Genomic DNA, 25,298 nt, shown 5'->3' with positions numbered 1-25,298 from the left:
TTTTTTCCCCTTTAATTATGTAAAACATCATATAGGTCCCAAAACACTCCCAAATAGACACATATGTACTCATAATATTAACGTATTGATTTAGTTACATGTATAAACTTTATATCTCTAACAAATTATTTGTCATTATGAGAGTTGTTTTAAAAATAATCATAGTATTTTAGAGCTGTTGTAGAGCATTTGGGGATGGTGACAAAATGTGGATTCATATTTGTAGATCTGAGTGGCACCTTAGATTATGTATTTCCAACAAGCAGTTGTACAAGATATATGCCTTCCATAAGTGAAGTAAACAAAGTGATGCTACAAAAACAGAGTCCTAAAATGTCAGTAGTTTGAAACACAACTTGCAACTACTTCTTGCACACATTACAAGAACTTCAGATCTATAGAAAGTTCTGGTTCGTGTCATCTTTATTCTGGGACATGGGCAGTCTCAATCTTCACCATTGCTAGAGGCCAGGAACTTGGGAATTGTACACTGGCTCTTAGACTTTCTTCCAGAAGTGACATGTTTCTTCTATTTATTGGCTAAATAAATCATATGGCTATGAATAACTTCAAGGGGCATAACTATGAGCTCAAATGGAGGAAAACCAAAATATATATCTGTATAATCCTAGGGTTACCACATACATACTTCTGTGCTTTTGAAAGTGATAATTAAAGGGCTTTCAATAAAATTCTATGCTTGTATTTTATGTGGTCCTATTCTAAAATAATTACTAAATCTATAGTAAATTTTGTATTTTTTATGCCTTAAAATAAAAATTCTCGGGTGACTCCATAAGCATCAAAAACTAACATTGATTGAGGTGATCTGCTAGTATAATGGTTTCAATTTAGGCTTCATTTTAGAATCATCTGGGAATTTTTTAATTACCTAGGTCACTGTCTTTAGACTAAATAAATTAATGTCACTGGAGGTGGGACACAGGCATCTGTAGTTTGTGAAAACTCCCTAGGTAATTTCAATATGCATTCATTGTTGAAAACTTTGTGTTAATCTGTCTTCTCTAAATTGCTTTGATTTTCAAAATAATAGAATGGCTCAGAGAGAAAGTTTTTAGGATTTGAATGTAGACTGAATCACCCTTTTCTGAGCAATAATTTGGGGAAAGTAACTTTGCCTTATAAACAAACATAACCAATATTAATCTATTGTCTTGTTTATATTGTTCTGTTAATCCCAGGAGTAGGACCCACATTTTATTTGTTGTATATGGTTACCCAGTTTTGACTTATCTCCCCAGTGGTTGTAAACTTTCATAAGAGCCAGTTGTCTGCAGGGAATGTGAATGGAGAGTGCAATTGACACTTTCTGGGAGATTCTGCCTTTGTTAATGCTGACCCTTAGGTTTTCCACCATTCTGGACCATTGTGTATGTGTGGGTCGCACTTTGAGATTACTGCTCTCAATTGGGCCACTAAAGCCCCACACTCAACATTAACTGGATCTTTGGCCCTGGGATACTTTAAAGTCAGCTTGAACTTATTTCACCATTGAGTTTGTTATTTGTTTTTAGCAACCAAGGTTTTTATTTTTTCTCAAGTTGGACTCTAAAGTAGAAAAAAAAAATGTTATCTTTTTCTTTTCTAGTTTTTCTATTTGTTCATTGTGAGTGAAGGAGACTCCTGGTGGTTGGGTTTGCTCTGTTGCCAGAAGTTTTTACTTCAGCAGTGCCTGCTTTCTTTCAATGTGGCCTGCTTGGCCTGAGATTTTCTAAAATGATTGTTTAAACACAAGTTATTTAAACATTCACCTATTCAGAGGCATTTCTCCCCAACTTTTTCACAATTAAGACACTGCTCAGATTATTCTTTTTATATTATTCTTTGACAACATGTCTGATTGTGTTTCCTTAGGTTAGATTTCTAAAATTGGAATTACTAAATCAAAAGGTATGAATATTTTTACTGTTTCTTGCCATATTGCTTTTTAGAAAGATTGGGCCAATTTTTTGTGTGTATTAATAGGATATGAGGATACCCTTCTTACTGCATGCTCATCAACATTGATCATTATATTTTCTTTTTATTAAAATTTTATTTGTTACTTTTAGTTATACATAACTTTAGAGTCTTATTTTGACATATTTGCACAAACATGGAGTATATCTTTTTCTAATCAGGATGATCATTATATTTTCAACTTTAATAATTTCTTTTTTTTAATTTTATTTTTTATTAGTTACACATGATAGTACAATGATCTTGACAATTCATACATTTGTCAACTTTAATAATTTCATAAGTGAAAACTAGTAAATATTTTTCTTTGCATATTATAATTTTCTCTTTGTGTTGTTATTATTCCAGAGTTGCTTACATAAAACCTTATAACTATTTTGTATGAGAGAGGTGGAGTGGGTGTTTTCTTATTGATATTTAAGGTCTCTTTTTACATGAGGAGTATGTTGATTTTTTTATTATAATTGTAGAATGAAAGTAGAATTTTCAGGTTATAATTTGTCTTAGCTTTTATTTTGTTTTTAATGTTCCAGTAGTTAATTTTATGTAGTCAAATGTAATATTCTATTATGTTTTACTTAATTACTGCTTTTTCTATAAAATCTTTCTCTAATCCAATTTAGATCTATATTCTTTTTTGTATTTTAATTTTTATAGATAGTTCTTATTTAGATTTTATTTTTGTGTATATAAGATCTTTTGGGGACTGGAGGATATAGCTCAGCACTATAGTGCTTACCTAGCATGTGTAAGGCCCTGGGTTAGATCCCCAGCACCTCAAAAAGAAAAAAAAAAGTCTTATTTTTCTCTAAGAATAATCTTAGCAACATATTTTAGTAGTACATGGGCAAGTTCCCCTTGATTATGATTTTTGGAATGTTTTAAACTATTTTTATTGCTTATTTTACTGTGTGACAAATTGTTCTAAAACATAGCATCTTAAAATAACAGAACGGGGCTGGGATTGTGGCTCAGCGGTAGAGCGCTCGCCTAACACGGGTGGGACCCGGGTTCGATCCTCAGCACCACATAAAAATAAAAGGCATTATGTTGTGTCCATCTACACCTAAAAAATAAATATTAAAAAATATAAATAAATAAATAAATTTAATAACAGAACTTTTATTACCTTTCAGTTTCTGTGGCACAGGAATGCAGGAGTAGCTTAGTAGGTAGTTCTGGCTTAAGGTCTTTCATGAAGTTATAGTTAAGACATTGGCCAGGGCTACAGTCATCTGGAGGCTTGAAAGAAGCTGCAGAACTGGCATCCAGGACTGTTCACTCACAAGGCTATTGGTACAAGGGCTCAGTTCCAAGAGGGTTGTTAGTAGGTGGTCATAGTTCCTCCACTCATGGACTTTTCCATAGGAATGACTGAGTGTCCTTTAAACTGGCAGCAGGCTTCCCCCAGAGCAAGTGAACCTGGAGAGAGAATAAGGCAGAAGTTACTATGTCTTTTATAACCTAGCCTTTGAAATGATATTTCTTTTCTTCTGAACTTTATTGATCACACAGAGAAACATATATGTGGAGCGAACTACATGAAGTGTTTTGGGCCTTTTGAAAACTTGTTATCATACTTTTTTCCTAGGAAAGAAAACTTAGAATTGTTATATCTCCCATTGAATAGATTCCTTTTTATTCAGTATCATCTTCTCATTTACATCCCCATTCCCTTAGAAGTCTATTCTTTCCTTAGTTTTCTGTCCTATGATCATACCTGATTCTTAGATTTAAAATCAAGTGAATCTTATCATCTGAAGCTTTGCTATTACTGTCATTACAACTAGCTTAGGGACAAACTATCACTTAAATATTATTATCTTTTTATTTTTCTCACCCAGCATTTATTGGCTGTTGATTTTGATAAAATATTAAAAGAAACGTAAATTGCAAAATGAATCTTTTATGCATAACACATATATCTATAAAAATAGACAGCACAAATGTACTCATACACATGTACACATAGTATCTGAATAACAGAAAGGAGTTCCAAGGCTTTAGGGCCCAAGAGTTTTAGAAAAAGGGAAGAACTTATCCAAGCCCTCACAGTGATAGAAAGTTAATGAAAACTTCTGTCTTTTCACCCACACTCAATCTGACCACCCTACATTTATAAGTATATAAAAGGTGTTTGAAATTAGAATATGTTCAGAATGGAGAATGGTTGTTCATATTTGTAGATTGGAGGTCTTATTCCGCTTCTGTCCATTTTCTTCCCTGAGGGTTGGTTGTGGTAGTTCCCAATCAACACTGAATTGGATTTGTAGCAGCCAAAAAGTGCTGAGCACACATCAGAGTGTGGATAATTGGGCAGTTTCTTAGTTCCCTAGTGCCACTGACTTGTTTGTGGATTTTGATCCATGATTTTCTCTACCAGACTTTTTCAGAAGGTAAACTTGCAATCAAATACTGAGTAACTGTTTCCTTCTGTGTGGATTTCTCATTTCCAAACTGCCTGGGAAGTGAGAAGTTGGCTTCTAGAAGAGTAAAGGGCCTGGGAATTAGGTGTCAGGCCTGTAGAATACCTGTGGATGTGGTGGCCCTCACAGTTCACATTTTCCAGCATAATACTATTTCAAATATTTTATCATTTTGGCTTTATAAACAATTCAAATGACCTAGGAGTTCTGCTATCTACACCACATTTTCTGAAGTGTTTCTTATTACTAAAAGAAGCACACAAATTCTTTGTTTAGACTGTGATTTTAAAAATATATCATGGTACTGGGGCTGGGCTATAGCTCAGTGGTAGAGAACCTGCCTCACAGGATTGAAGCCTGAGGCACTGGGTTTCATCCTTAGCACCACATAAAAATAAATTTAAAAAATGGTACTTAGGGAAAGAAGACTTTTGGTTCTTTGGTTGTTAAATAATGGGGTTTAGAAAGGCAAAAGCCTCTCTATCACGTTAGAAAGAGCTGACTTCATATCCAAGATCTCTGAGGAAAGCCAAGCATTCTTGTTTTTTAGCTATTTACTCAAGTATATGTGTAGGTATTTGATCAGAGTCCACATCAACATCTACTGGGCAGAGCATGATATTGGGAGCTCAGCTAAGTTGACTTGAACTCTGTTCAAGAGACCTCATAGTTCATAATGGGGAAATGAGATATTGGTATACCTAATACTTAATACAAGTTGGGAAATATAGAAATCTCCCAATGGAGAACAACAGGAAGGATTTCAACCCATCTCCAAATGAGTATGCTAATTCTTATGTATTTCTGTGAAATAAACTAATCTACTTATAATGGCTTAAATCAACTACCACCATTTGTTTCTTTATAATTCTGTGATTTTGGTAGTGCTTGGTAGGTATGGCCTATATGGTGTTCTGCTAGGGTGGCTCATCTGGAGCTGAAGGATCCAAAATGGCTTACTCATGTATCTGTTACTATGACTGGAATGGCTGGGACCGTTGGGGCTGTCTTTTTAGCAGGGTAACTGGGCTTTGCTACATAGTGGTTTAGGATCAAAGAAGAAGAATAGACAATGTCAGATCTCTTAAAGCCCAGGCCAACTCAGTGCTGACATAGTCATTTCCACGGCATTCTAGTAATAAGAACAAAACACTAGAACAGCCCAGGGTATAGATATACCTCTCTCTCTCTCTCTCTCTCTCTCTCTCTCTCTCTCTCTCTCTCTCTCTCTCTCTCTTATTAGAATAATAGTTTCATTGTACATATTCATAGGTGCACAAAATATAATTTGGTCAATTTCATTCCCCAATACCACCCTTGCTCTTTCTTCCACCCTCTCCCTAATCTTTTTCCTGTATGGTCTCCCTTATGTTTTCATGGGATCTCTTTTTCTCCTCTGTTCACTAGTTTCCACATATGAGAGAAAACATACAACACTTGTCTTTCTGATTCTGGTTTATTTTACTTGACATAATTTTCTGAGGAGTAGAATGCCTGTACAGGAATGGAGGAATTTTCAGTGGACATCTGTGTAATATGCATATTGACTTAAAAATTATGTATTAATCTAAAAGCTGAAGAACAAGATCTCATTGTCTTAAATAGCATGTTTTTGGATATTGGTGAGGGCTGATTGTTTTTTCTAGTTTCTAAATATATAAGCTTCATAGTTCAGTCTTAATGGGCCATTGCCACTTCTGATGTGCATCTTCCTACTATACCTAGTCCAGATTATACCAAGATGATTTCTGCAAAATTTATATTATAAATCATTCTTCTAAGGTGGAAGTTATCTTTCAGGCTCCTTTCCCCTCTTCTTTTACTGCCTTTGCTCTTGACCAGTTATCTGACATGGCTTCCACCCTTCTTACCCAGGCTTCTGCCTGTTTCTCTTGTTTCAGGCACTAAAACAGGGGCAGATATTAGTGATGGTACCTGTGAGCCTGGACTGTCTTCCCCAGCCTCTTACATGAACCCCCTCAATCTCATCGAGGACTTGAGGCTGGCCCTGGAGATGTTGGAACTTCCTCAGGAGAGAGAAGCCCTCCTGAGCCAGATCCCTGGCCCAACAGCTACCTACATAAAAGAGTGGTTTGAGGAGAGCTTGGTGAGTAGGTCCATTTCTTGATGGGGAAACATGAGAAATATCATCATATAGCTTGAGGAATACCACTACCACTGGCCAGTTTGACTCATCTGTACATCCTATATGTATCCTTTTCTTGCTTTACATCCAGCTTTGGCCAATCCCTGCTGAGTATACCTTCCCAGCAGGAGTTTAGAACCTAGTCAAGCAGTTTAAGCTATATGTTCTACCTTCCTGTGGTCTACAATCAGTCTCCCCTGAGAAGAAGAAATCTAGGGCCAGAGAAGGGCAAACATGGAAGTTTCTCCTAATCCCAGGATTATATGCACTAATTACTGAGTTATAATCCCAGGTTGGGGTTTCTACCCTCAACTGGATTCCATTACTCCTTGTTTCTTTCCTCAATCTAGAACTTGCTTTGTTCATTCATTTCTTTACTTTTGCCCCTACTCCTTACCCTAGAACTATTTCCTGTCTTGAGAATGGAATGTAGATTTGCTAACTATCCTCCTATTCACTCTAGATTAGGTACACAGACCTGCTCAGTCTAGGGGAAGCATATGGGTAACCAAAGCCATAACAGATTTGTAGCTTTGTTAGCCATCTGCTTCCCCAAGGCGAACAGCAGGTCTTAAGAGATTAATAATATTTAAGAATGAGTAAGGTGAGGAGTTAACCCCTTGAGGAGGTAATCTGTAATGCAACCATTGGTGGGCTGGAGGAAGGACAGGATGATGGGAAGCCAGTTTGACAAAGTGTGTGATTACCTAAACTGAGTTTAAGAATGAAGGCTGAAGGAGGAGCCAAGATGGTGGATTAGTGGGAGGCAGCTTTTCTCAGAGCTCCGTAATTTGGTTGGGACTCAAAAGTGAGAAAACTACTTCTCTGTGAGATGAGTGAAAAAACACTCCACTGATACTCAATGTTGGACAGAGAGCCTTGAAGACTGGGAAATTTGGGGTACATCAGACAAAACTAAGGAACAGAATTGGAACTGGGTTCCAGTGGGAATGGGCAAAATTAATATACAAGGTTGGAAAAAAACTGAAGAGTGTTGGAAAAGTCTTGGCATGGGGAATCCCAGGATCAGCAGGGTAGTCTGTCCTAGGCTGACCAAACGGCTATTCAGCTTATTAAAACTAGTGCTCGAAAGTCCTGGTCTGCCTGCCCTGAACAGGGAGCCCAAGCTCAAGATGTTTTGGTACCTTGGAATAGTAGTGGAGCAAACTCAGGCTGGGAACTTAGGTCTGTGAGTTGAGAGCTGAGTCCAATACATGCATCCAGCAGATGCCAAATGTGAGATCTAAACTAAGCCTAGCAAATCAGGAGAATCTCTGGCATGGAGAATTTCTGGCACAGAGACCATTTTTGCCTTGGGGCAATACAGATCAGAGATGCTTGAGAAAGCCCTCCCTCCAACTCTCCCTTGGCAGCTGGCAGGACAATCAGCAGGGAGAATCTGAAAGGGTGGAGTGACTGAGCTCAGTGATCAGAAACAGTCCTTGAGAGGCCAAAAAAGACAGTATCCCTGAACAACAGAATTGGACGAAGGACTGACTCCCCTTTCCCACAAGTGGTGCGCTGGGGAGAAGAGTGGGGTATGGTCCTAGAATAAGTAAAATACCTAGGGTAATACCAGACCAAATGCTCACCCCTTGGAGTTTCACTTACAGAAACTCATCTCGTAGAACCCAGCGGCCACTATACCCTGGAAGCGAAACCTAAAGTATCTTCCACAGCTCCTCACACATCCCACTAAGACACCAAAAGATAGTTTGTCACAGGCAGCGTGGATATATTCTCATTGACTATTCTGTTATTTTTTTTTGTTTTTGAATGTATACTGATTGATATATGATGAACATTTATACATTTATGCACATTCATATGTGTTTCTGCTTTTTCATTTTTAGCATTTCTATTTTTCATGCTCTGGTTTTTGAAGGTTAGGGTTTTGATTAGTATATTTTTGGATTGATTTTCTGTTGTATCTTTTACAACCCTTTTCCCCTTTGTTTCTATTTCTCTCTCTCTCTCTCTCTCTCTCTCTCTCTCTCTCTCTCTCTCTCTGCTAACAGCCAAACTCCTCTATTATTCTCTCTTTCACTCCTCCTTTAATTCTTTTACTTCTATTTTTTCTTCTCTTCACCTTAAATACCTTTTCTACCCTCATCTGTTCATCTTTACTCTTACTGAACTCTGTCTTTAACTGGATACATACTCATATCTGTTTATTTTTCTCATTTCTAGAATTTTTGAAAGCAGTTATTTTTTTATGGATCAATATTTTGAGGACCAAGATGTTTGCTTAGTATATATCGATTTTGTTCTTGAAATCTTTTATTTCTTTTTTAAATTTTTATTTTATATATTTTTCTCACTTATCAGTTTCCCTAGAGTCTCTTTCTCTTTTTTCCTCTGCTAACAGCCAATCACTATTGATCTATTTTACTATTCCTTTTATTTTTTACTTCTATTTTCTCTCCTCATGATTATCACATCCTATATCACTTTTGTCCTATACTTGTTCACCACTTTTGTAAGCTTACTGTTTTACCATGGGCAATAACTGCCCATTTCTGATTATTGTGACAATCAACTTTATAGATTTCATAGCAAGAACTATTTGTTTTAATGCTGTAAATTGTTTGAATTTGTTATTATCGGTCTTCCCTTAAGCTATGAGTTAGTAGAAACCTTTATGGATACTAAAAGTCCAAAGGGTAGACACTCTACTCTTAGATGGGTAGACACACAAACAACATGAAAAGGCAAGGAAACAAATCACCCCCCCAAACCCAAAATACTTCAATAACAGAATCCATTGAAAAGACAATGGAAGAAATGTCAGACAAGGAATTTAGAGTGTTCATAGTTAAATTGGTCTGTGAAATAAGGGACAATGTAAGGGGGAAAATACAGGAAGCAAAAGATCACTTCAGTAAAGAGAGATTCTGGGAAAAAAACCAAGCAGAAATCTTTGAAATGAAGGAATCAATAAACCAAATTAAAAATTCATTGTAAAGCATACCAGCAGACAAGACCACTAGAAAGACAAAGTTTTAGGCAATGAAGACAAAATATATAATCTTAAAAATGAAGTTGACCATAGAGAAAAGTTGTTAAGAAACCATGAATAGAACTTTGAAGAATTATGGAATAACATTAAAAGACCAAACTTCAAAGATTTATTGGGATAGATGAAAGCTCAGAGATACAAACCAAAGAGAACACACAATCTCTTCAATGAAATAGAATTTGAAAATTTCCCAAAATTTAAGAATGAAATGGAAAATCAAATATAGGAGGCTCACAGGACCCCAAATATACAAAATTATAACAGACCCACACCAAGGCACATTATTATGAAAATGCCTAATATACATAATAAGGATAGAATTGTAAAGGCTACCAGAGAAAAACAACAGGTAACATTTGGAGGAAGACCAATCTGGATCTCAGCTGATTTTTCAACCCAGACTCTTAAAGCTAGGAGGTCTTAAAATAATGTATTCCAAGACTGAAAGAAAATGGATGCCAACCAAGAATATTATACCCTGAAAAATTAAGCTTCAGAATTGACAATGAAATAAAAATCTTCCATGATAAACAAAAGTTAAAAAGAATTCACAATTAGAAAGCCTACTCTACAAAACATACTCAAATATTTTGTGAAGAAAAAAAGAAATGAAAACTAAAAACTAGCAAAGGGATTTTCACTTTGAATAGTCAAACAAAGAAGAAACTAATTCAAATTTAAAAAAACAGAAATAAATCAAAATTACAGGGAATAAAAATCATTTCTCAATAATAATATTGAATGTAAATGGCTAAATTCATCAATTAAAAGACATAGGGGCTGGGGATGTGGCTCAAGCAGTAACGCGCTTGCCTGGCATGCATGGGGCGCTGGGTTCGATCCTCAGCACTACATACAATAAAATAAAGATGTGTCCACCGAAAACTGAAAAATAAATATTAAAAAATTATCTTCTCTCTCTCTTTCTCTCTCTCTCTCTCTCTCTCTCTCTCTCTCTCTCTCTCTCTCTCTCTCTCTCTTTTAAAAAAAGACAGACTGGGGCTGGGGTTATGGCTCAGCAGTAGAGAGCTTGCTGGGTTCAATCCTCAGCACCACATAAAAATAAATAAATAAAATAAAGGTATTGTGCCCAACTACTACTAAAAAATAAATATTTAAAAAAAGACATAGAGCTGGCAGATTGGATAATAAAAGAAGACCCAACAATATGCTGTCTCCAAGAGACTCACCTCATAGCAAAGACATCCACAGACTGAAGGTAAAGAGATAGGAAAAAAAAAAAACTTGTCATTCATATGTATCTCTTAAACAAAGTAGATTTCAAGTAAAAATCAGAAAGGAAAAAGAAGGCTATTTCATATATTGGAGGAAAGATAGCTTCGTCAACAAGTGGTACCAGGAAAACTGGAATTCCATATGTAGTAGAATGAAATTAAATCCCTCTGTCTCACCCTGCACAAAACTCAAAGTGAATCAAGGACCTAGGCATTAGACAAGAGACCCTGTACCTACTAGAAGAAAATTTAGGTCCAACTTTCTATCATGTCAGCCCACAAATCAACTTCCTCAATAAGACTCCTAAGGCACAAGAAGTAAAATCAGGAATCAGTAAATGGAATGGCATCAAACTAAAAAGCTTCTTCACGTCAAAAGAAATAATTAAGAATGTGAAGAGAGCCTATAGAATGGGAGAAAATCTTTGCCACCTGCAGATAAAGCACCTCAGATAGAGCCTTAGTCTCTAAGATATACAAAGAACTAAAAAAACTTAACACCAAAAAAAATAAATAAATAACCCAATCAATAAATGGGTGAAGTAACTGAACAGGTACTTCACAGAAGAAGAAATATAATTGAACAACAAATATATGAAAAAATGTTCAACATCTCTAGCAATTAGAGAAATGCAAATCAAAACTACACTAAGATTTTATCTCACTCCAGTCAAACTGACAACAATAAAAATACAAGCAACAATAAGTGTTGGAAGAATGTAGAAAAAAGGTACACACATACATTTCTGGTGGGACTGCAAATTGGTGCAACCACTATGGAAAGTAATATGGAAATTCCTCAGAAAACTTGGACTGGAAACACCATGACCCAGTTATCCCACTCCTGGGTTTATATCCAAAGGACTTAAAATTAGCATACTATAGTGATGGAGCCACATCAATGTTTATAGCAGCTCAATTTACAAGAGCCAAGCTATGGAATCAATCTAGGTGCCCTTCAACAGCTGAATGGATTAAGGAAATGTGATATATATATATATATACACATACACAATGGAATATTACTCAGCCATAAAGAGGAATGAAATTATGGCATTTGCCAGTGAATGGATGGAACTAAATAAGCCAATCCAAACAAACCAAAGGCTGGATGTTCTCTCTGATATGTAAATGCTAACACATAATAAAGGTAGGAGGAGGAATAGAAATTCATTGGATTAGCCAAAAGTGAATGAATGGAAGGGAGTGGGACTGAGATTAGGAAAAACAGTAGATAACTTTTGTATGTTCTTATATGAATACATGACCAGTGAAACTCTACATCATGTGCAACCAGAAGAATGGGATCCTAATTAGGTAAGTTATATTCCATGAATGTATAATATGTCCAAATATACCCTACTGTCATGTATATTTAAGAAGAACAAATTAAAAAAATAGACACCAAAAAATAAGAAAAAGAAAGAAAGAAAGAAAGAAAGAAAAGAATGAAGGCTGAGATGCAGTTTTCTAATGCTAGTGTCTGCAGACCTGATTCAAAATTGCAAAGTATGCATAGAGGTGGAAGGACAGGAACAGGAACATTAAATTGGGGGAGAGAGCTTGATATTTGAGAACACAAGATAAGAAAGTTGAGATACTCTTGTCCAGAGGCCATGTCATTTGTGATTAGACTGACTACATTCCAGATCCCATTGTCTACTTTTTGTTCCAGAGGTTTCTGTCAATACAGTCTCATTTCCATGCCTTTCTCTGAACATTGAACAGTTCTTCATTATAGTCATTATATGTGTTATTCAATATTTTCATTAGATAGACTATCTGCCTGTGTTCTGTGTAATATCCCTATACTAATGTGGTAGACAGAATAATGGCCCCCCAAATGTGCCTGTGCACTAATGGCCAGAACCTGTGATCATGTTACCTTTCACAGTGAAGGGGAAGTTTGTAGATGGAAATAAGGTTTCAAATTAGCTGACCTTAAAATAGGGATAATAGCCTGGATTATACAGGTAGACCCAGTATAATCACTAGAGTTCTTATAAGAGCCTTCTCTATTGTTCCCTAAACACAGTATAGCAATATCTAGGTTTTATTCCTCATTGTACAGCTTACAATGAGTATGGATGTTCCTTGGTCATCTTGTATGGATGTATCTTATGTGACAATTTCTCTAATATTGATAGGTTATTTTTAATCTCTCACTAATATATTATTGCAGTGAATATCTTTATAGAGAAATATTTGTCCTTATCTCTAGATATTTCATAGAAGTATAATTACAGAGTTCAAGTAGGGTTACCAGATAAAATATAGGATATTTTAAATTTGATTAAAATTAAAATTTGATTTTAAGTAATTAGTGAATAATTTTTATTAAGTGTGTCTCCTGTGGCTTGCTAAATCTGGCAACTTTATACCAAAAGTATTAATATCTTTAAACTTTTTGGCACATTTTTCAAATGTTTAAACTTTTTGGCACATTTTCCCAAATCAATTTCCAAAAGAATATAATTTATATTTTCATTGGCAGGGTTTGAGGTGAGTCTATCACATAGCATCCTGATCAATTATAATCACTAATGTCACAAGGGAAAATGTTTTCCTGTTATTTCTGCATTTTGCATTCATCTGTTTAATTAGACTAAACATTTTAAAATTAGTTTATTAGTATTTATTCTTTTGCATGTTCTCTAAGTTTTAAATCTTATATCCCCCAAGTTATTCTCCATATACACATGTTCACATATGCAGTATTTTAATATTATTTTTAAATAATTAAAGTAATCCACAATTAGAGAATTATTTAGAGATAGGTCATAAAATAGTTCTAACATTTTCTTCCCTCATACATAGAGATTGTCCTTGAGCCGCTTGGGTGAGACTGTCCCACCCTAGTCTGTTCCTAGTCTGTTTATACTCTCTGCTCTTGCTTTCTTTTTAAGATTTTAGTGCTTATACATTTGAACAATTGTTTTTACTAGTCTTTTGCTTTATTTGTCATATGTTTTCTTCACTTTTTAAAAAATACTCTTTATGGTGCTTTTTGAGGCACAGAAGTTTAAAAGGTTATTCTTCATAGTTTAGATTTCTCCTTTTCCTTTTAGTCCTAAAAAAGTTCCTTTGTAGCCTTAGATCTAATAACTATTTGTATATATCTTCAGTAGGTTTATGTTTGATTTTTATTTTCTGGTTAACTCTTCCTCATCAGTATTTTTTAGCATGTGGTATGAAAACTGGATTTAACTTTTAAAATTCCTTTTTGGAAATCAAAAATAATTTTGATATACAGGCAGTGAATGTGGTTGCTATTTTTGCAGGATGCATTGCAGAAAACAGTTTACATTCACGTTTGCAGATTTGTTTGGGAGTTATATACAATGGTTTGGTGAATGCTTTCCTTTTGTGAGAAGATTTCTCTAAAAGTTATTGCATTCATAAATCTTTTAGAATAATTATGGCCATCAGCAACCTATGAATGGTGTACTTTTAGCAGGTCAGAAGTTCATATAAACATTCCAAGAAATCAGAGCTAGTTGTTAAGATTTTGACTCTGAACAGAGCTAGCCTGTCTATATTTCAGGTCTTGCAGTCCTCAAGTCAGTTTATACTCTGACTATATACACAATCTACACTAGTTCTTATCTGTGTGGAAATAGAATTCAGAGCAGTGAACAAACTCATGGGCATTTTAGATTTGTCCTTTGTTTATAAGCCCTTGACATAAACATTTTGGTCTGTGGCCCAGCAGCTTGTGGGTACCCACAGATAGCTTATGAAAAAATACAGAATGTGGATTCCTATCTAGGTGATATATAGGAAAATTAAAGTGTAAGAAGCATTGTTTTAATCTCAGTGACTCACAGAAATCCACAAGAATTACAGGGAGTTAGGATTGGAACATGAAATAGTGAGAAAGGTTGAGGGATTAGGCAGGATTGACCAATGCCTTCTTATTTGTGATATCTGTGCATCCCTTGCATGCTTTCTCCATTCTCCTCCATAGATACATATATCTCAGAGTTACTGATTGTTATAACATTGGTCCATAGATATATATATATTTCAGAGTTGCCGATTGGTCATTACATTGGTCTGACATAGTCCACCTTTGCCTCCTGATATCTCTATTAATACTTCCTCCTCTAATGTGGTGCAGATAAAAAGGAGGCTTATATATCTCTAACACAATGTCAGAGGATAGGTAGCCTCAGGTTAAACCGGTGGTTCTGGATGACCTCAAAGTCTCTGGCTCTTCCTGTTTTCTTCCCCTCTATCCTTAGGGGTTGGGTTTTCCTCAGGCTTGTCCCTTAATGGTTACAAGATGGCTGATGGAATTCTAGGCAACATGTTCTCACACAGACAACTACACAGCTATGTCCAGCAGTAGGGACAATTTCTTTAGTATGTCTTTTTTTCTTTTTTAATGAGGAGGGAAAGTTTCTCTGAAGCTTTCCAGAAGATTTATCATTGGTTCTAGGATTTGTTCACATTTGCATACACTAGCTGCAAAGGTGACTGAGGAAGCAAGTACAGGTTGAGCATCCCTAATCCAAAAATCCAAAAGTTTGAGATTTTGGAGCATTTTGAATTTCAGATTTTTGAATTAGGGATGCTTATCTGGTAAAGTCTATACAAATATTCCAAAATTTTAAAAAATTCAAAATTTAAAACACTGCTGGTGTCAAGAATTTCATACAAGGTACTTAACCACTTAACCACTTCCATTTGCCGTAGAAGGAGGTAGGCTCTCTGTGAAAGGAATGATGGAGTTGGGGGGACATGAATGTCCCTTAGGAAGATAGCTCAGAATGACTATCACAATATCTTTTACGTTTGAGTTTATTCTTCTACTTGACAAATTCTTTCCACATTTCCTCCATTTTTTAAAATTCAAATTCATGAAGAAAAGAATCTTATTGACCTAGCTAATAATTTGGGAGCTAAATTCTCCAGGCCCATAAAAATATATTAAGTACAAATGAAATAGAAATTTAAAACTTTTTATTTAAGCACTACCCAGAGACCAATCAACTGGCCAGAAGGGAAAGTAGTGTGGTTGGAAATGTGGTCTATTACTGTTGCAGTTCATTGGGGATCTCCAGGCATCATGGTGTCTGAGGTCCATAAGAAAAAACAACTCCTGGAGAGGCAGTGGCAGAAGTGGGGGAGTGGTTGGTGGTTAGAATGGGACAAATAGACTAATCCTGGGCCTTCCCTTTGTGTCTTAAATGGAGGGAGCTCCTGATCCTAGTGTATCATACTAGGCAGCATTGGAGCTAGTTCTTCTTTGGAGTGGAGCTAGTTCCTTCTCTGCTTGGTCTTGGCAGGGCTAAGACACAACTATCCTAAGTCCTGTTGGCCAGGACTTTCTGCCTATAGATGGGTGTTAATAGGTCAGATCATCCTAAAAACCAGGTAAACCAGACCCACTCAGAGTTCAGTAATGCAGGGCTGTAAGTGAGTTCTAGGGTTTTGGGGCCTGAGCCCATGCTGTGTTCTTTTTGGAGCCTCCCAGTGGGAACCCAGGCTTTCTTTTGTAGGGTTGGCCAGTATCCTGGTCAGCAAGCTGAACCAAGATGAGGGAGTAGGGGAGGAAGCCAGGAGTTCAAAGGCCAGAGTTCTAACCAGGCTCTGTCACTTACTTCTTTGTGACTTTGGCCAAACCTCCTCTTCTCGCCTCATTAAGTATGATGAGGAGATGTGGGTTCTAGGCCTAGAAGGACATATGTGGGACTCTGAGCTAGGGATAGTTTCTAGGCCTCAGTGAGGGAAGAAGCAAAAGGTTTGTGTTCCCTTGGCAAAGGAACAGAATCTGTGTCTGAATTCTGAGCCTGTCCCCAGAAAGTTGGTTGGTGAGACTCCTGTATAGCAAGTTTCTTGGCGTTAGGCAAGCTGGAGCCTAGTTTGCAGAGAGGCATCAGTAAGGCTGTGGTTCAGCAGAGGTGTGACTCTCAGGAGCTAGGCAGGTGGTCTTTTATGTCTGACAGATAGGGCCAAGCTTTGGGTTAGTGCTCACAGAGGATAAAGTGAAGGCCTTGCTGGAAGACTGATGCATCTCTGTTGCTATGGAAGGGACCTGAGTTCCAGACAGGGACAGCCTACTCTCCTCTGTTTGCTATGGTGAAGCATGAGATGATGCCCTCAGGAGCAATTGGCTATTTCAGGTCAAGGCTCCTGAACCTCACTGGTACTCCTAAAGTCCAGGAAGGATAGAGTGCTCCTCAGTGGCCCTGACACATGGCCATAGGCAAAAAGGATGTGGGGGGCTGGGGATGTGGCTCAAGCGGTAGCGCGCTCGCCTGGCATGCGTGCGGCCTGGGTTCGATCCTCAGCACCACATACCAACAAAGATGTTGTGTCCGCCGAGAACTAAAACATAAATATTTAAAAAAAAAAAAAAAAGGATGTGGGGCCACTATGACTACTTCCGGGATTTGGGCTGTACCTTGAGTGTACTTTCCTTTGGCCTGGAAGGGTGTGGAGGTTGAGTCCCACAAAGAGGTTATCTAGCCAGATCCAAATGGGCTCTACAGGCTTGTGAACAACCAATCTGTTGAATCAGTGGACCCAGTAGGGGACAGAGTGCAGATTAATATCCCAGGATTTTTGGTGATGCTCGAAAAATATCAAAGCAAGTAGTCTCCAGAGTAACCATGGGTGCTTTTCGAACATTCTGATATGTACCCCCCTGATCTTAAACTAGCAGCCATTCTGCCCTTCCATTTAATATTGTGGATATGAGCCAAGGAAATCCTTGGCGAAGGTTCAAGATGAAGTCAGAGAAGGGCAGACAAAGCAGCAGAGTGAGGGCATGTCAGGGCCATGTTTAGGTTCCAGGGAGGGAGCAATGATTGGCAAAGAGCCTGTAGGGGACTGTCCTCTGGGATCTCTTTGGAACTGGAGTATGATCAGCAGCTTTGGCCACCCAGTGGCAACCAACCTTCACAGGGTTGCAGGTGTCCTGGGCAGTATGCCTAGGCAGGTAGAAGCAAGCTGACCAAAGTAAAGGAGTAGCGGAGTCAGGATGAAGTTAAAAGGCCAGGGTTCAGTCCTGGCTCTGCCACTCACTTGTGTGTGGCTTTGGCCAAACCTCCTGTACTCCCCTCTGGAACTCAGTGTCCCTAGTGGAAATGATAGCAGATTTGGACTGTGTCTGCAAGACCTGGTTCTGTTCTGTGGTTTGTTCTAAGAGCTTTATTGAGGGGCCTCTTTGTAAGCACTCATCTTGGCCTTCCTCAGTCCAGATCTTAGTTTCCAAGGTAAAGACAGGTTGGGTAGCCTCAAGATGTGGCTGCCCTATGTGAGGAGTCAGTGAAAGTCCACATCTCAAGAGCAGTGAAGAGGTCTATCCTGCATGGGTGACCTCTGCTGGGCTATGGGCTGGGGAGGGAGGCTGCATCTAGGATATATGCTCACCTCTGACACCCCAACAGTCAGGGCAAGCAACAACCTCAGTTATCTTTTCAACTAATTTATCAAGGAACAAAGAAAGATCCAGGCCCAGGAGAGGGCACAGCCACCTCCCACACTCATCAGCTCCCCATCACCTTGTCACAGATGGCAGCTTCTTCAGTTCCCAACTCCTTAAACAAAGCCCATGCATTCCTGCCAGATTCAGCTGGTGATCTTTCATTCTGGCCAAAGACGCAAATCTGTTTACCATATTGAAAAGATGGAGGAGTTGTAAAAGTGATGGGGAGAAAAATATATTTTATGGATCATAAAATGCGAGCCTGAGTTTCTCTTCCTATGTGATTCACTTCTGCATCCCCATTCTTCAGTAAGGGCAGAGAACAAAGACAGGTCTGGATATATTTGTGTTGAAATTTTTAATTTGGAAAAGTTACAGACTTTTGAGGGAAAAATTCCCCCCTGGATCTTAGAAGAGAGAAGGGGAAATTTGGTGTTTATTTTTCAAGGGGAAAAAAGCACACCCTGTGTGAGCCAATTGCTAGTGTTTGTTTCTTACCTGCCCCTATGACAGGTATAGAGTTAAGTGAGCACTGGCTCTTGCTTTCCTGTGCTTAGTCCCAAGGGACTCCTGTCCTAGGCAGGGTGCCTTGCTGCTGCTGGTGGTTCTTTGTCCTTGAGCAGTACTTGAAGAGGCCACTAGGTGGGAGTCGGGGACAAATACTGGGAAGTCTAAATCTCAAGGAATAGGAATACTATATATATATATATATATATATATATATATATATATATATATATATATATAATCTTTAGATTAGAAAGATGATATAAGCACCTCTTATTGAAACTGCTTGACAGTGTACCTCGGTCATCTGGAAAAGGTCATTCTTTTCCTTTGAAATCAGTGGGCAAAGAGTAGGCAGGAGAGGCCTCCATTGTGGAACTGTGAGGAAGAGACAGGGAGGCTAAGAGTCCTGGGAGCATAGACTTGACCTTCCATTGTTGATGGCAAGAAAGCCTCCATGAACTCCTTGACTAAAGTGCCTTTTGCTGGGGTGCTAGTAGGTTAGCTGTCCACATTCCTGGCTCATGTGTCTGCCAGCCTGCCCTTAGAGAAGCTTCCTGTGCCCTCAAGGATTTTCAATGCATTTTTACTGGCACAGCACCCCACAAGGGGGGGCCTTTCCACTGCTGCAAATTAGCAGTTTTACTTTTCCTAGATTTTTATTCCCTTTCCCCAAGTAAATTGCATTCTACTAAATTCTACCAATCTGGATCCTTTCAGACCTGACCAAAAGAGACTGTTTCAGTTCTCAAAAACCAATGTTTATAAATGACCAAGAATGTGCAAACACTGGGGAAAGAGCAAATATATCCTTCCCTACTAAATTTCCTGTTTCAGGCCCAAGGGAAGTGGTGGGTGATGTTGCCAGGTTAGCATAACTTGAGGTCTGAGCATGTAGACACCCACTCACCCTCCACCCAGAAAGAAGGCCTGTCAGAGCCACACCACAGAGTGCCTTCTCCTTTAGGACCCACTAGTGGGCAGGTGGGCAGGCTCACTGGAATTCATGCATCTGCTGCCCAACATTTCAAGGAACTTCTGAAAGTTGTTGTCTAACCTCTTGCTATCCCAGGTGTAATCCTGGGTCAACTGTCTGAACCTCTCTGGGAGCTTATTAGAAATGCACAATTTCAAACTCCATTCCCAACCTACTGGATCAGAAGCTGCATTTTTGCTAGAGCCCCTTTCGCCCTCTCAATTCATTATAGATGCGGAAGGTTTTTCTAACCCAGAGGTTAGTGAACTATGGGTTACATTTGTTCCACTGCCTGCTTATTACACCCCACTAGCTAAGAATGTTTTTCATATTTTTTAATGATTGAAAAAAAACTCACAAGAATATTCTATAGTGTGAAAATAATATAAAATTTGAGTTTTAGTGTACATAAATAAAGTTTTGCTGGAACACAGCCACATTCATTTGTCTACATATTGACTGAAGTCACTTTCACTCTACAAGTAGTAAAGTCTAGTATGAAAGAAATTATATGGCCCACCAAACCTAAAATATTTATCATCTGGTCCTTTTACTGACCCATTTTGGAGGTGTGTTCTCCATGCTTGTGCACTAATGGTGGCCAGGATGCAACTTCATGTTCAGGACTTTTTCAGCTGAGTTCTATCCTCTCCTCGCTCTCTTCTCAGGAATGGCAGGCCACTGTGCAGCATATCTGCTGAAGGACACAGCCTGTATCCTAGTAACAAGGGGTGTCCTGGCAGTTATCCCCATAGCTAAGAGGCCAAGGTTCAGGGGTGAGCTGAACCCAGGAGCAGGTGATGAGTCAACAGAATGGCATGTGGCCCACAAACTCCTCTCAGTCTACAATTCTTCCCCATGAGATACTGCTGACTCCTGGTAATTGGCAGGAGGAAGACATCAGGGGCCCCTCTCAGCCACTTGCTGGGGTCTGTAATCTAGACCCCAAGATGAACGTGGGGGCAAGCTGTAGTATATTCCCCTGTTCAAACCTGACCACTCTGGCCTCAGCTAAGCTTGCAGATCTCTCAGTCCCATATTCTCCTGTCCTTTACCCACAGCTGATTGCCTCATGTTTCAGACAGTCATGAGTTGCAGGTGAGTGGAATGTTTATGGGAAGCCCTGAGGGCTCTGAAGGTCAGTGTGGTGATGACCCCAATATTTGTAACCTTTGTGGTCTCTGAGATTCTATCTCATAAGAACAGTATAATGGAAGCAGGATTCCCAATCCCTCCACTCCCACCCAATAATAGTGGCAGCCTAAACCTTTGGGAGTAACTGCTTAGACTTAAAACCCAGGTTTCCAAACTGATAGAGGTCACAGACCATTTTTATAACCTCATGAAAATTTTGTTTCATATAATAGAGATTTATACATATTAATAGTACTTTGTATTTTCTTATGATTATATTTGATACCCTGAAGCCCATCTGTGGCCCACCGTCGACCCCTGGCCAGGATAGCCTTTTGGGTGAGCATGTCGTAGTCATGGTTCACCTTCCTGGCCAGATGTGAATGGGAGCCCTGAGTGGGCCCAGCACCGGTAATCAGTAAGCAGGTGTCTAAAACTCCTGCATTCGCTGCATCTCACTCATTCCCACCCCTTTCCCTCCTGCCAGCCACATAGAAGTGCCCTGCTCCTAGATCAAAATTGGAGTGTTACTTTGTGGGTTTTTGAATTAAATGATAATGTAAGTAAAATATACTTTGGTGTTAAAAAAAACCAAACAAACAAGATAAGAATTGTTACTTGAGGCTACACGAAAATATGTTAAGAATTTAGCTCAGTCTGTTTGGATTTCTCCTTCCCTTCCTCCCTCTTTTCTCTCCTTTCTCCTTCCGAACTTCTGCCCCACAACCCTCGACTGCCCCCACTGCCCCCGTATTAGTTCATAGAGGTGTGAAATGCGCTAAAGATGAAATTGGCCCTGCCTTTTCCTGAGTCAAGCATCATTACACTGAGGAGACAGACCTTAAAGTCTATTTTCTCCAAGTCAATTTTTTGTCTTCCTTTGCATCTCTCACCATTTGAGCTTCACTCTTTCATTCAGAGAAGGCTTAAGTTTCTGCTGTGTACCAGGGATTGTGGGAGGCAGGGAAATGAGAAAAGTGAGTCAGAAATCAGACATACTTCCTCTGGTCTGGTGTAGTAGAGAGAGGCTTGTCAGCTGTAAACTATGGTTCATTGAACTAGAGAATAGGTGTTCAGGACAGAGCAGGAGAAGGGGAAGCTTCCTGGAGGGCTGCATCTGAGCCATTTCAGCAAGGAGGTTAGCAAGGCTGATGAGAAGTAGCCATGCTGCCACTTTGTCACCTGTCTCTCCTGTACTATAACTTGTAGAAGGGCGTTGAATTCTTCCAAGGAGAGTGAGCCACTCTGCTCCACCTTTCGTTTTCCAGCTCCCAAATCAGCTCCCTAGCCTCCTCCCTGGAGCCCCAGGTTCACCTTTATTACATACCATGTGATGAATTCTTTATTTATCTAGGGCAGAAAATCAGTATCATTTGCCTTGGGTGCTGGGCAAATGTGTGTTGACCTAATGAATTTCTTCATTTGACTTTCCCAGGCTTCTAGACAGTAAAAAGAAAATATAAAGACACCACCCCCACCCCTGCCCCTGTACTCTTAAAGATGTTCTTCATTAGTACATCCTGTCACAGTCTGGGCCATGCTCTGGAACTGGACCAGGAGCCCAAAAAGGGGTCTAGAGCTCAGAGCAGGGCAGTACAGCCTGCTTTTCCTTCTGGCCTCTAATCTGGGTGTGTCTCCAGGAATGTATTCCTCCCCCTTGCTGGTTTCTGGCTAGAGCTGTCCTCCCTGCACCTCTGTGTTCTCTAGGCCAGATTGCCTGCCTAAACTGTGCAACCAGACCTTGTTTTTGTTCACTAAGGCCCATGCTTCAGGGCTTTGGTAAACATTGATGCCATGCTACGGGGCCTGCTGATACCCATTAGGGCCTTCTCTTTAGGTTGGAACTTCCGGAGAACCCCCTGGTGGCCCCCAAAGGCATGGGAAGGCCCCCTACAGTCACAAGAATTGAGCCTGCAAGTCATTTATGCCAGCAGAGTGCAGAGCCCTTGCATGTAACTGCTGTTCCCTCTGTACCCACATCAAAGATCACTTTCATAATCGGTCATAGCCAAAGGCCACACATTAAGGGCTGGGCAAGGGAGAAAAACTGTTTTTAGAGGGAGCTCTCAAAGGAGCTGGAGTGAGTAGGAGGTAGAGGTGGCATCTTGGGAGTTCTGAGTAGTCCACCCTGGTTAACTACCCACAGGAAAGCACACTCTAGCTTCTCCAAGGTTCCTGCCTACCCAGAGCTGTTCCCAGGTCTCATGGAAACACATGAAGTGGTCTCACCCTTGCCACCTTCCTAGTTTGTAAAGCAGGTCCTAAAGTATGGGGGACAGCCAGGGAGGCAGCCTGGGACTTCACAGAAGCCATACCTCCTGATTTGGAATGTGGCCTCCAGAAACCTTGTGTGGTGGCTGACAGCCCAGAGCCATAGTCCCCAGAGAGAGTGAGTGGCAAAGGTCTCCAGTTTGCAGCAGTTGTCTCTGGTGAACAGTGGCAGCAGTGCCAAGGACAGAAAACTCCCTGCCCAGAGCCTGGCACACTGCAGGCCCAGCACCAGAACTGGAGCTGGTTCTGAATCTGTTCTTTTTTGGAAACAGCTTTGCCTCAGGGCACAGCCCCTGGTCCGCCTGTAAAGGGTAGGCGTGGGCTTTGGGGCGGGGGTCAGACTGTGTGTGGGAACCAGCAAGCTCCTCCAAGGCAGCACTTATTTTTAGTCATCTCCCCAGTCCCAAATAAACTGAGAGCAGCTGGGAGCCCGTGGGTAAATGCAGAGTGAAGCAGAGACAGGAAATCGGGGGCTCTCAGTAATGAGTTCCAGCCACTCCAGAAGGGGGAAGCCAGACAAGGAATTTTCTTCAGGACTGTTTCTCTCTGGCAGGCTCTGGTATTATCACTGAAGAGAATGTTCCTGTGAGCAAACAGGCGTGTGTGTGTGTGTGTGTGTGTGTGTGTGTGTGTGTGTGTTTACAACCCTACCCAAGTCTTTCTTTTTCCCCTACCTGTTCGTGACGTTTGCTCCACAGGGCTCCGAATCCCAGCCCCAGTATCTCTGTATGTGAGTGTGTGTGTGTACACGCCTGACTGTGGGGGCGGTGGGGGAGGACCCTGGAGCAGCACGGTCTGGTCTAAGTTGTTATGTATCTAAAGCTGTTTAGGGAAAGGCTGAAGGACACAGGCCAGGGAAGTGGGGAAACTTGAACACAGCCTGGCGTTCCTGAGTGGGAGGGGGCAGAGGCAAGGAAGAGGAGAGGACTTGATCTCCAGCCAGAAAAAGGGCTTTTTCAACCCAGGACTCTAACTGCTGACATGGGTGCCCAGCATGGATGGGGACATTGATGTTTACAAGCATTTCTCGTGGCTGAAGAGGGTAAGTGACTGGCCGCTTTGTCTGGGTCTCTGTGGAGATGAGTGAGAGGAGAGACACTTTGGGGTGTTTGGATTGTGTGTGTGTGTGTGTGTGTGTGTGTGTGTGTGTGTGTGTGTTAGGGGGAGGTATTTGTCCAGCAGAGCCCTGTTGTGGCCAAGTTCTTCGTGAGAATCTAATTATAGACACCAGGGCAGAAACAGTCAGCTGTCTTTGTTTCTGCCCTGACATTCTGGTGAATGAGCCTCTGTAGAGAAAGGAAAGAATGAAGTGAGGAAAGTTAGTTATTTTAATTTTAACTTTGACTCTTACACAGTCAGAGTCCCCAAACACCGTGACCAGAAAAATATGTCTACAGCTTTTTTGGTTTGTGGACACACAGAAAGCTGCAGCCTTTTAAAATGCTCTCAATTTGGAAGTCATTTAACTCCTTCTCAGCTCGGATGTTATCAGGAGCGGAGGGTACATCTGCCAGCAGAATGAGCTTCTGCATTTCCGGAGGGAGGCTCTAGGGGAGTTGTCTTTTGAAAGCTCCGAAGTCTGAAGCCCAGGGTTTGAGTTACAAGTTGTCCATGCACTATCTTTAGGGGTTGAGTGTTTGTGTGTTGTGAGTGAGGAATGAATGAACAATGGGGGCTGGAGTTGCTTATACCTATAGAACTGAGGTGCTCTCTTCTTGTGGCTGACTTTAAATGGCTAAGATATGTATGCCTTTATTTTCATATTGAGGAATTTTAGGCTGGAAGGGCAAGAACAGCTGACAGATAAGAGATTTGACTTTGTAACTGCATAAGGACAGGAGGGTCAGGAAGTGTCCGGCTTGGAAGGGACAGACAAGTCTCTGCTGCTCAAATCCCAAACACGTGGCTGATTGGCTTTTTTGTGTGCTCTGTGTAATACTCCTTCAGGAAATAATGAGTTCCTGATGCCGGATGTATAGTGGTAAGCAAGATCCCATCATCTTAGACCTTCCACCTGATGCAGGAGATGGAGGTTACACAGTCCCAGGAAATAACCCTCAGATTACAGATAAGTGCAGTAAAAGGAGCAACATAGGCTTAGGAAAGCTATTGGTGATTGGGAAGGAGGATCAGGGAGTTCTCTTTGAGGAAATAACACTTCACTGAAAC

At 39.9% G+C, this 25,298-nt stretch overlaps 1 protein-coding gene across 10 annotated transcripts in view; it reads left to right on the top strand.

The window, feature by feature from the left end:
• The window catches only part of Ppfibp2 (PPFIB scaffold protein 2), a 157,126-nt gene that overhangs the window by 44,919 nt on the left and 86,909 nt on the right, over positions 1-25,298 (top strand). For 2 of the 10 annotated variants that reach the window (XM_078046543.1, XM_021720712.3), the window contains exon 3: positions 6,308-6,513. The exons of 5 other annotated variants lie outside the window; for them this stretch is intronic. In XM_078046543.1, coding sequence (XP_077902669.1) covers positions 6,308-6,513 — 206 coding nt within the window. Of the gene's footprint in view, positions 1-6,307; positions 6,514-23,301; positions 23,441-23,549; positions 23,715-23,951; positions 24,172-25,298 lie in introns of those variants that run through there. 3 more of the 10 variants (XM_078046545.1, XM_078046544.1, XM_078046549.1) reach the window with 3 other exon arrangements.

This window comes from Ictidomys tridecemlineatus, chromosome 4, assembly GCF_052094955.1.
Source record: "Ictidomys tridecemlineatus isolate mIctTri1 chromosome 4, mIctTri1.hap1, whole genome shotgun sequence".
Lineage (NCBI taxonomy): Eukaryota > Metazoa > Chordata > Mammalia > Rodentia > Sciuridae > Ictidomys > Ictidomys tridecemlineatus.
The sequence above is the reverse complement of the archived record's forward strand: the minus strand, read 5'-3'. Positions and strand labels throughout refer to the sequence as shown.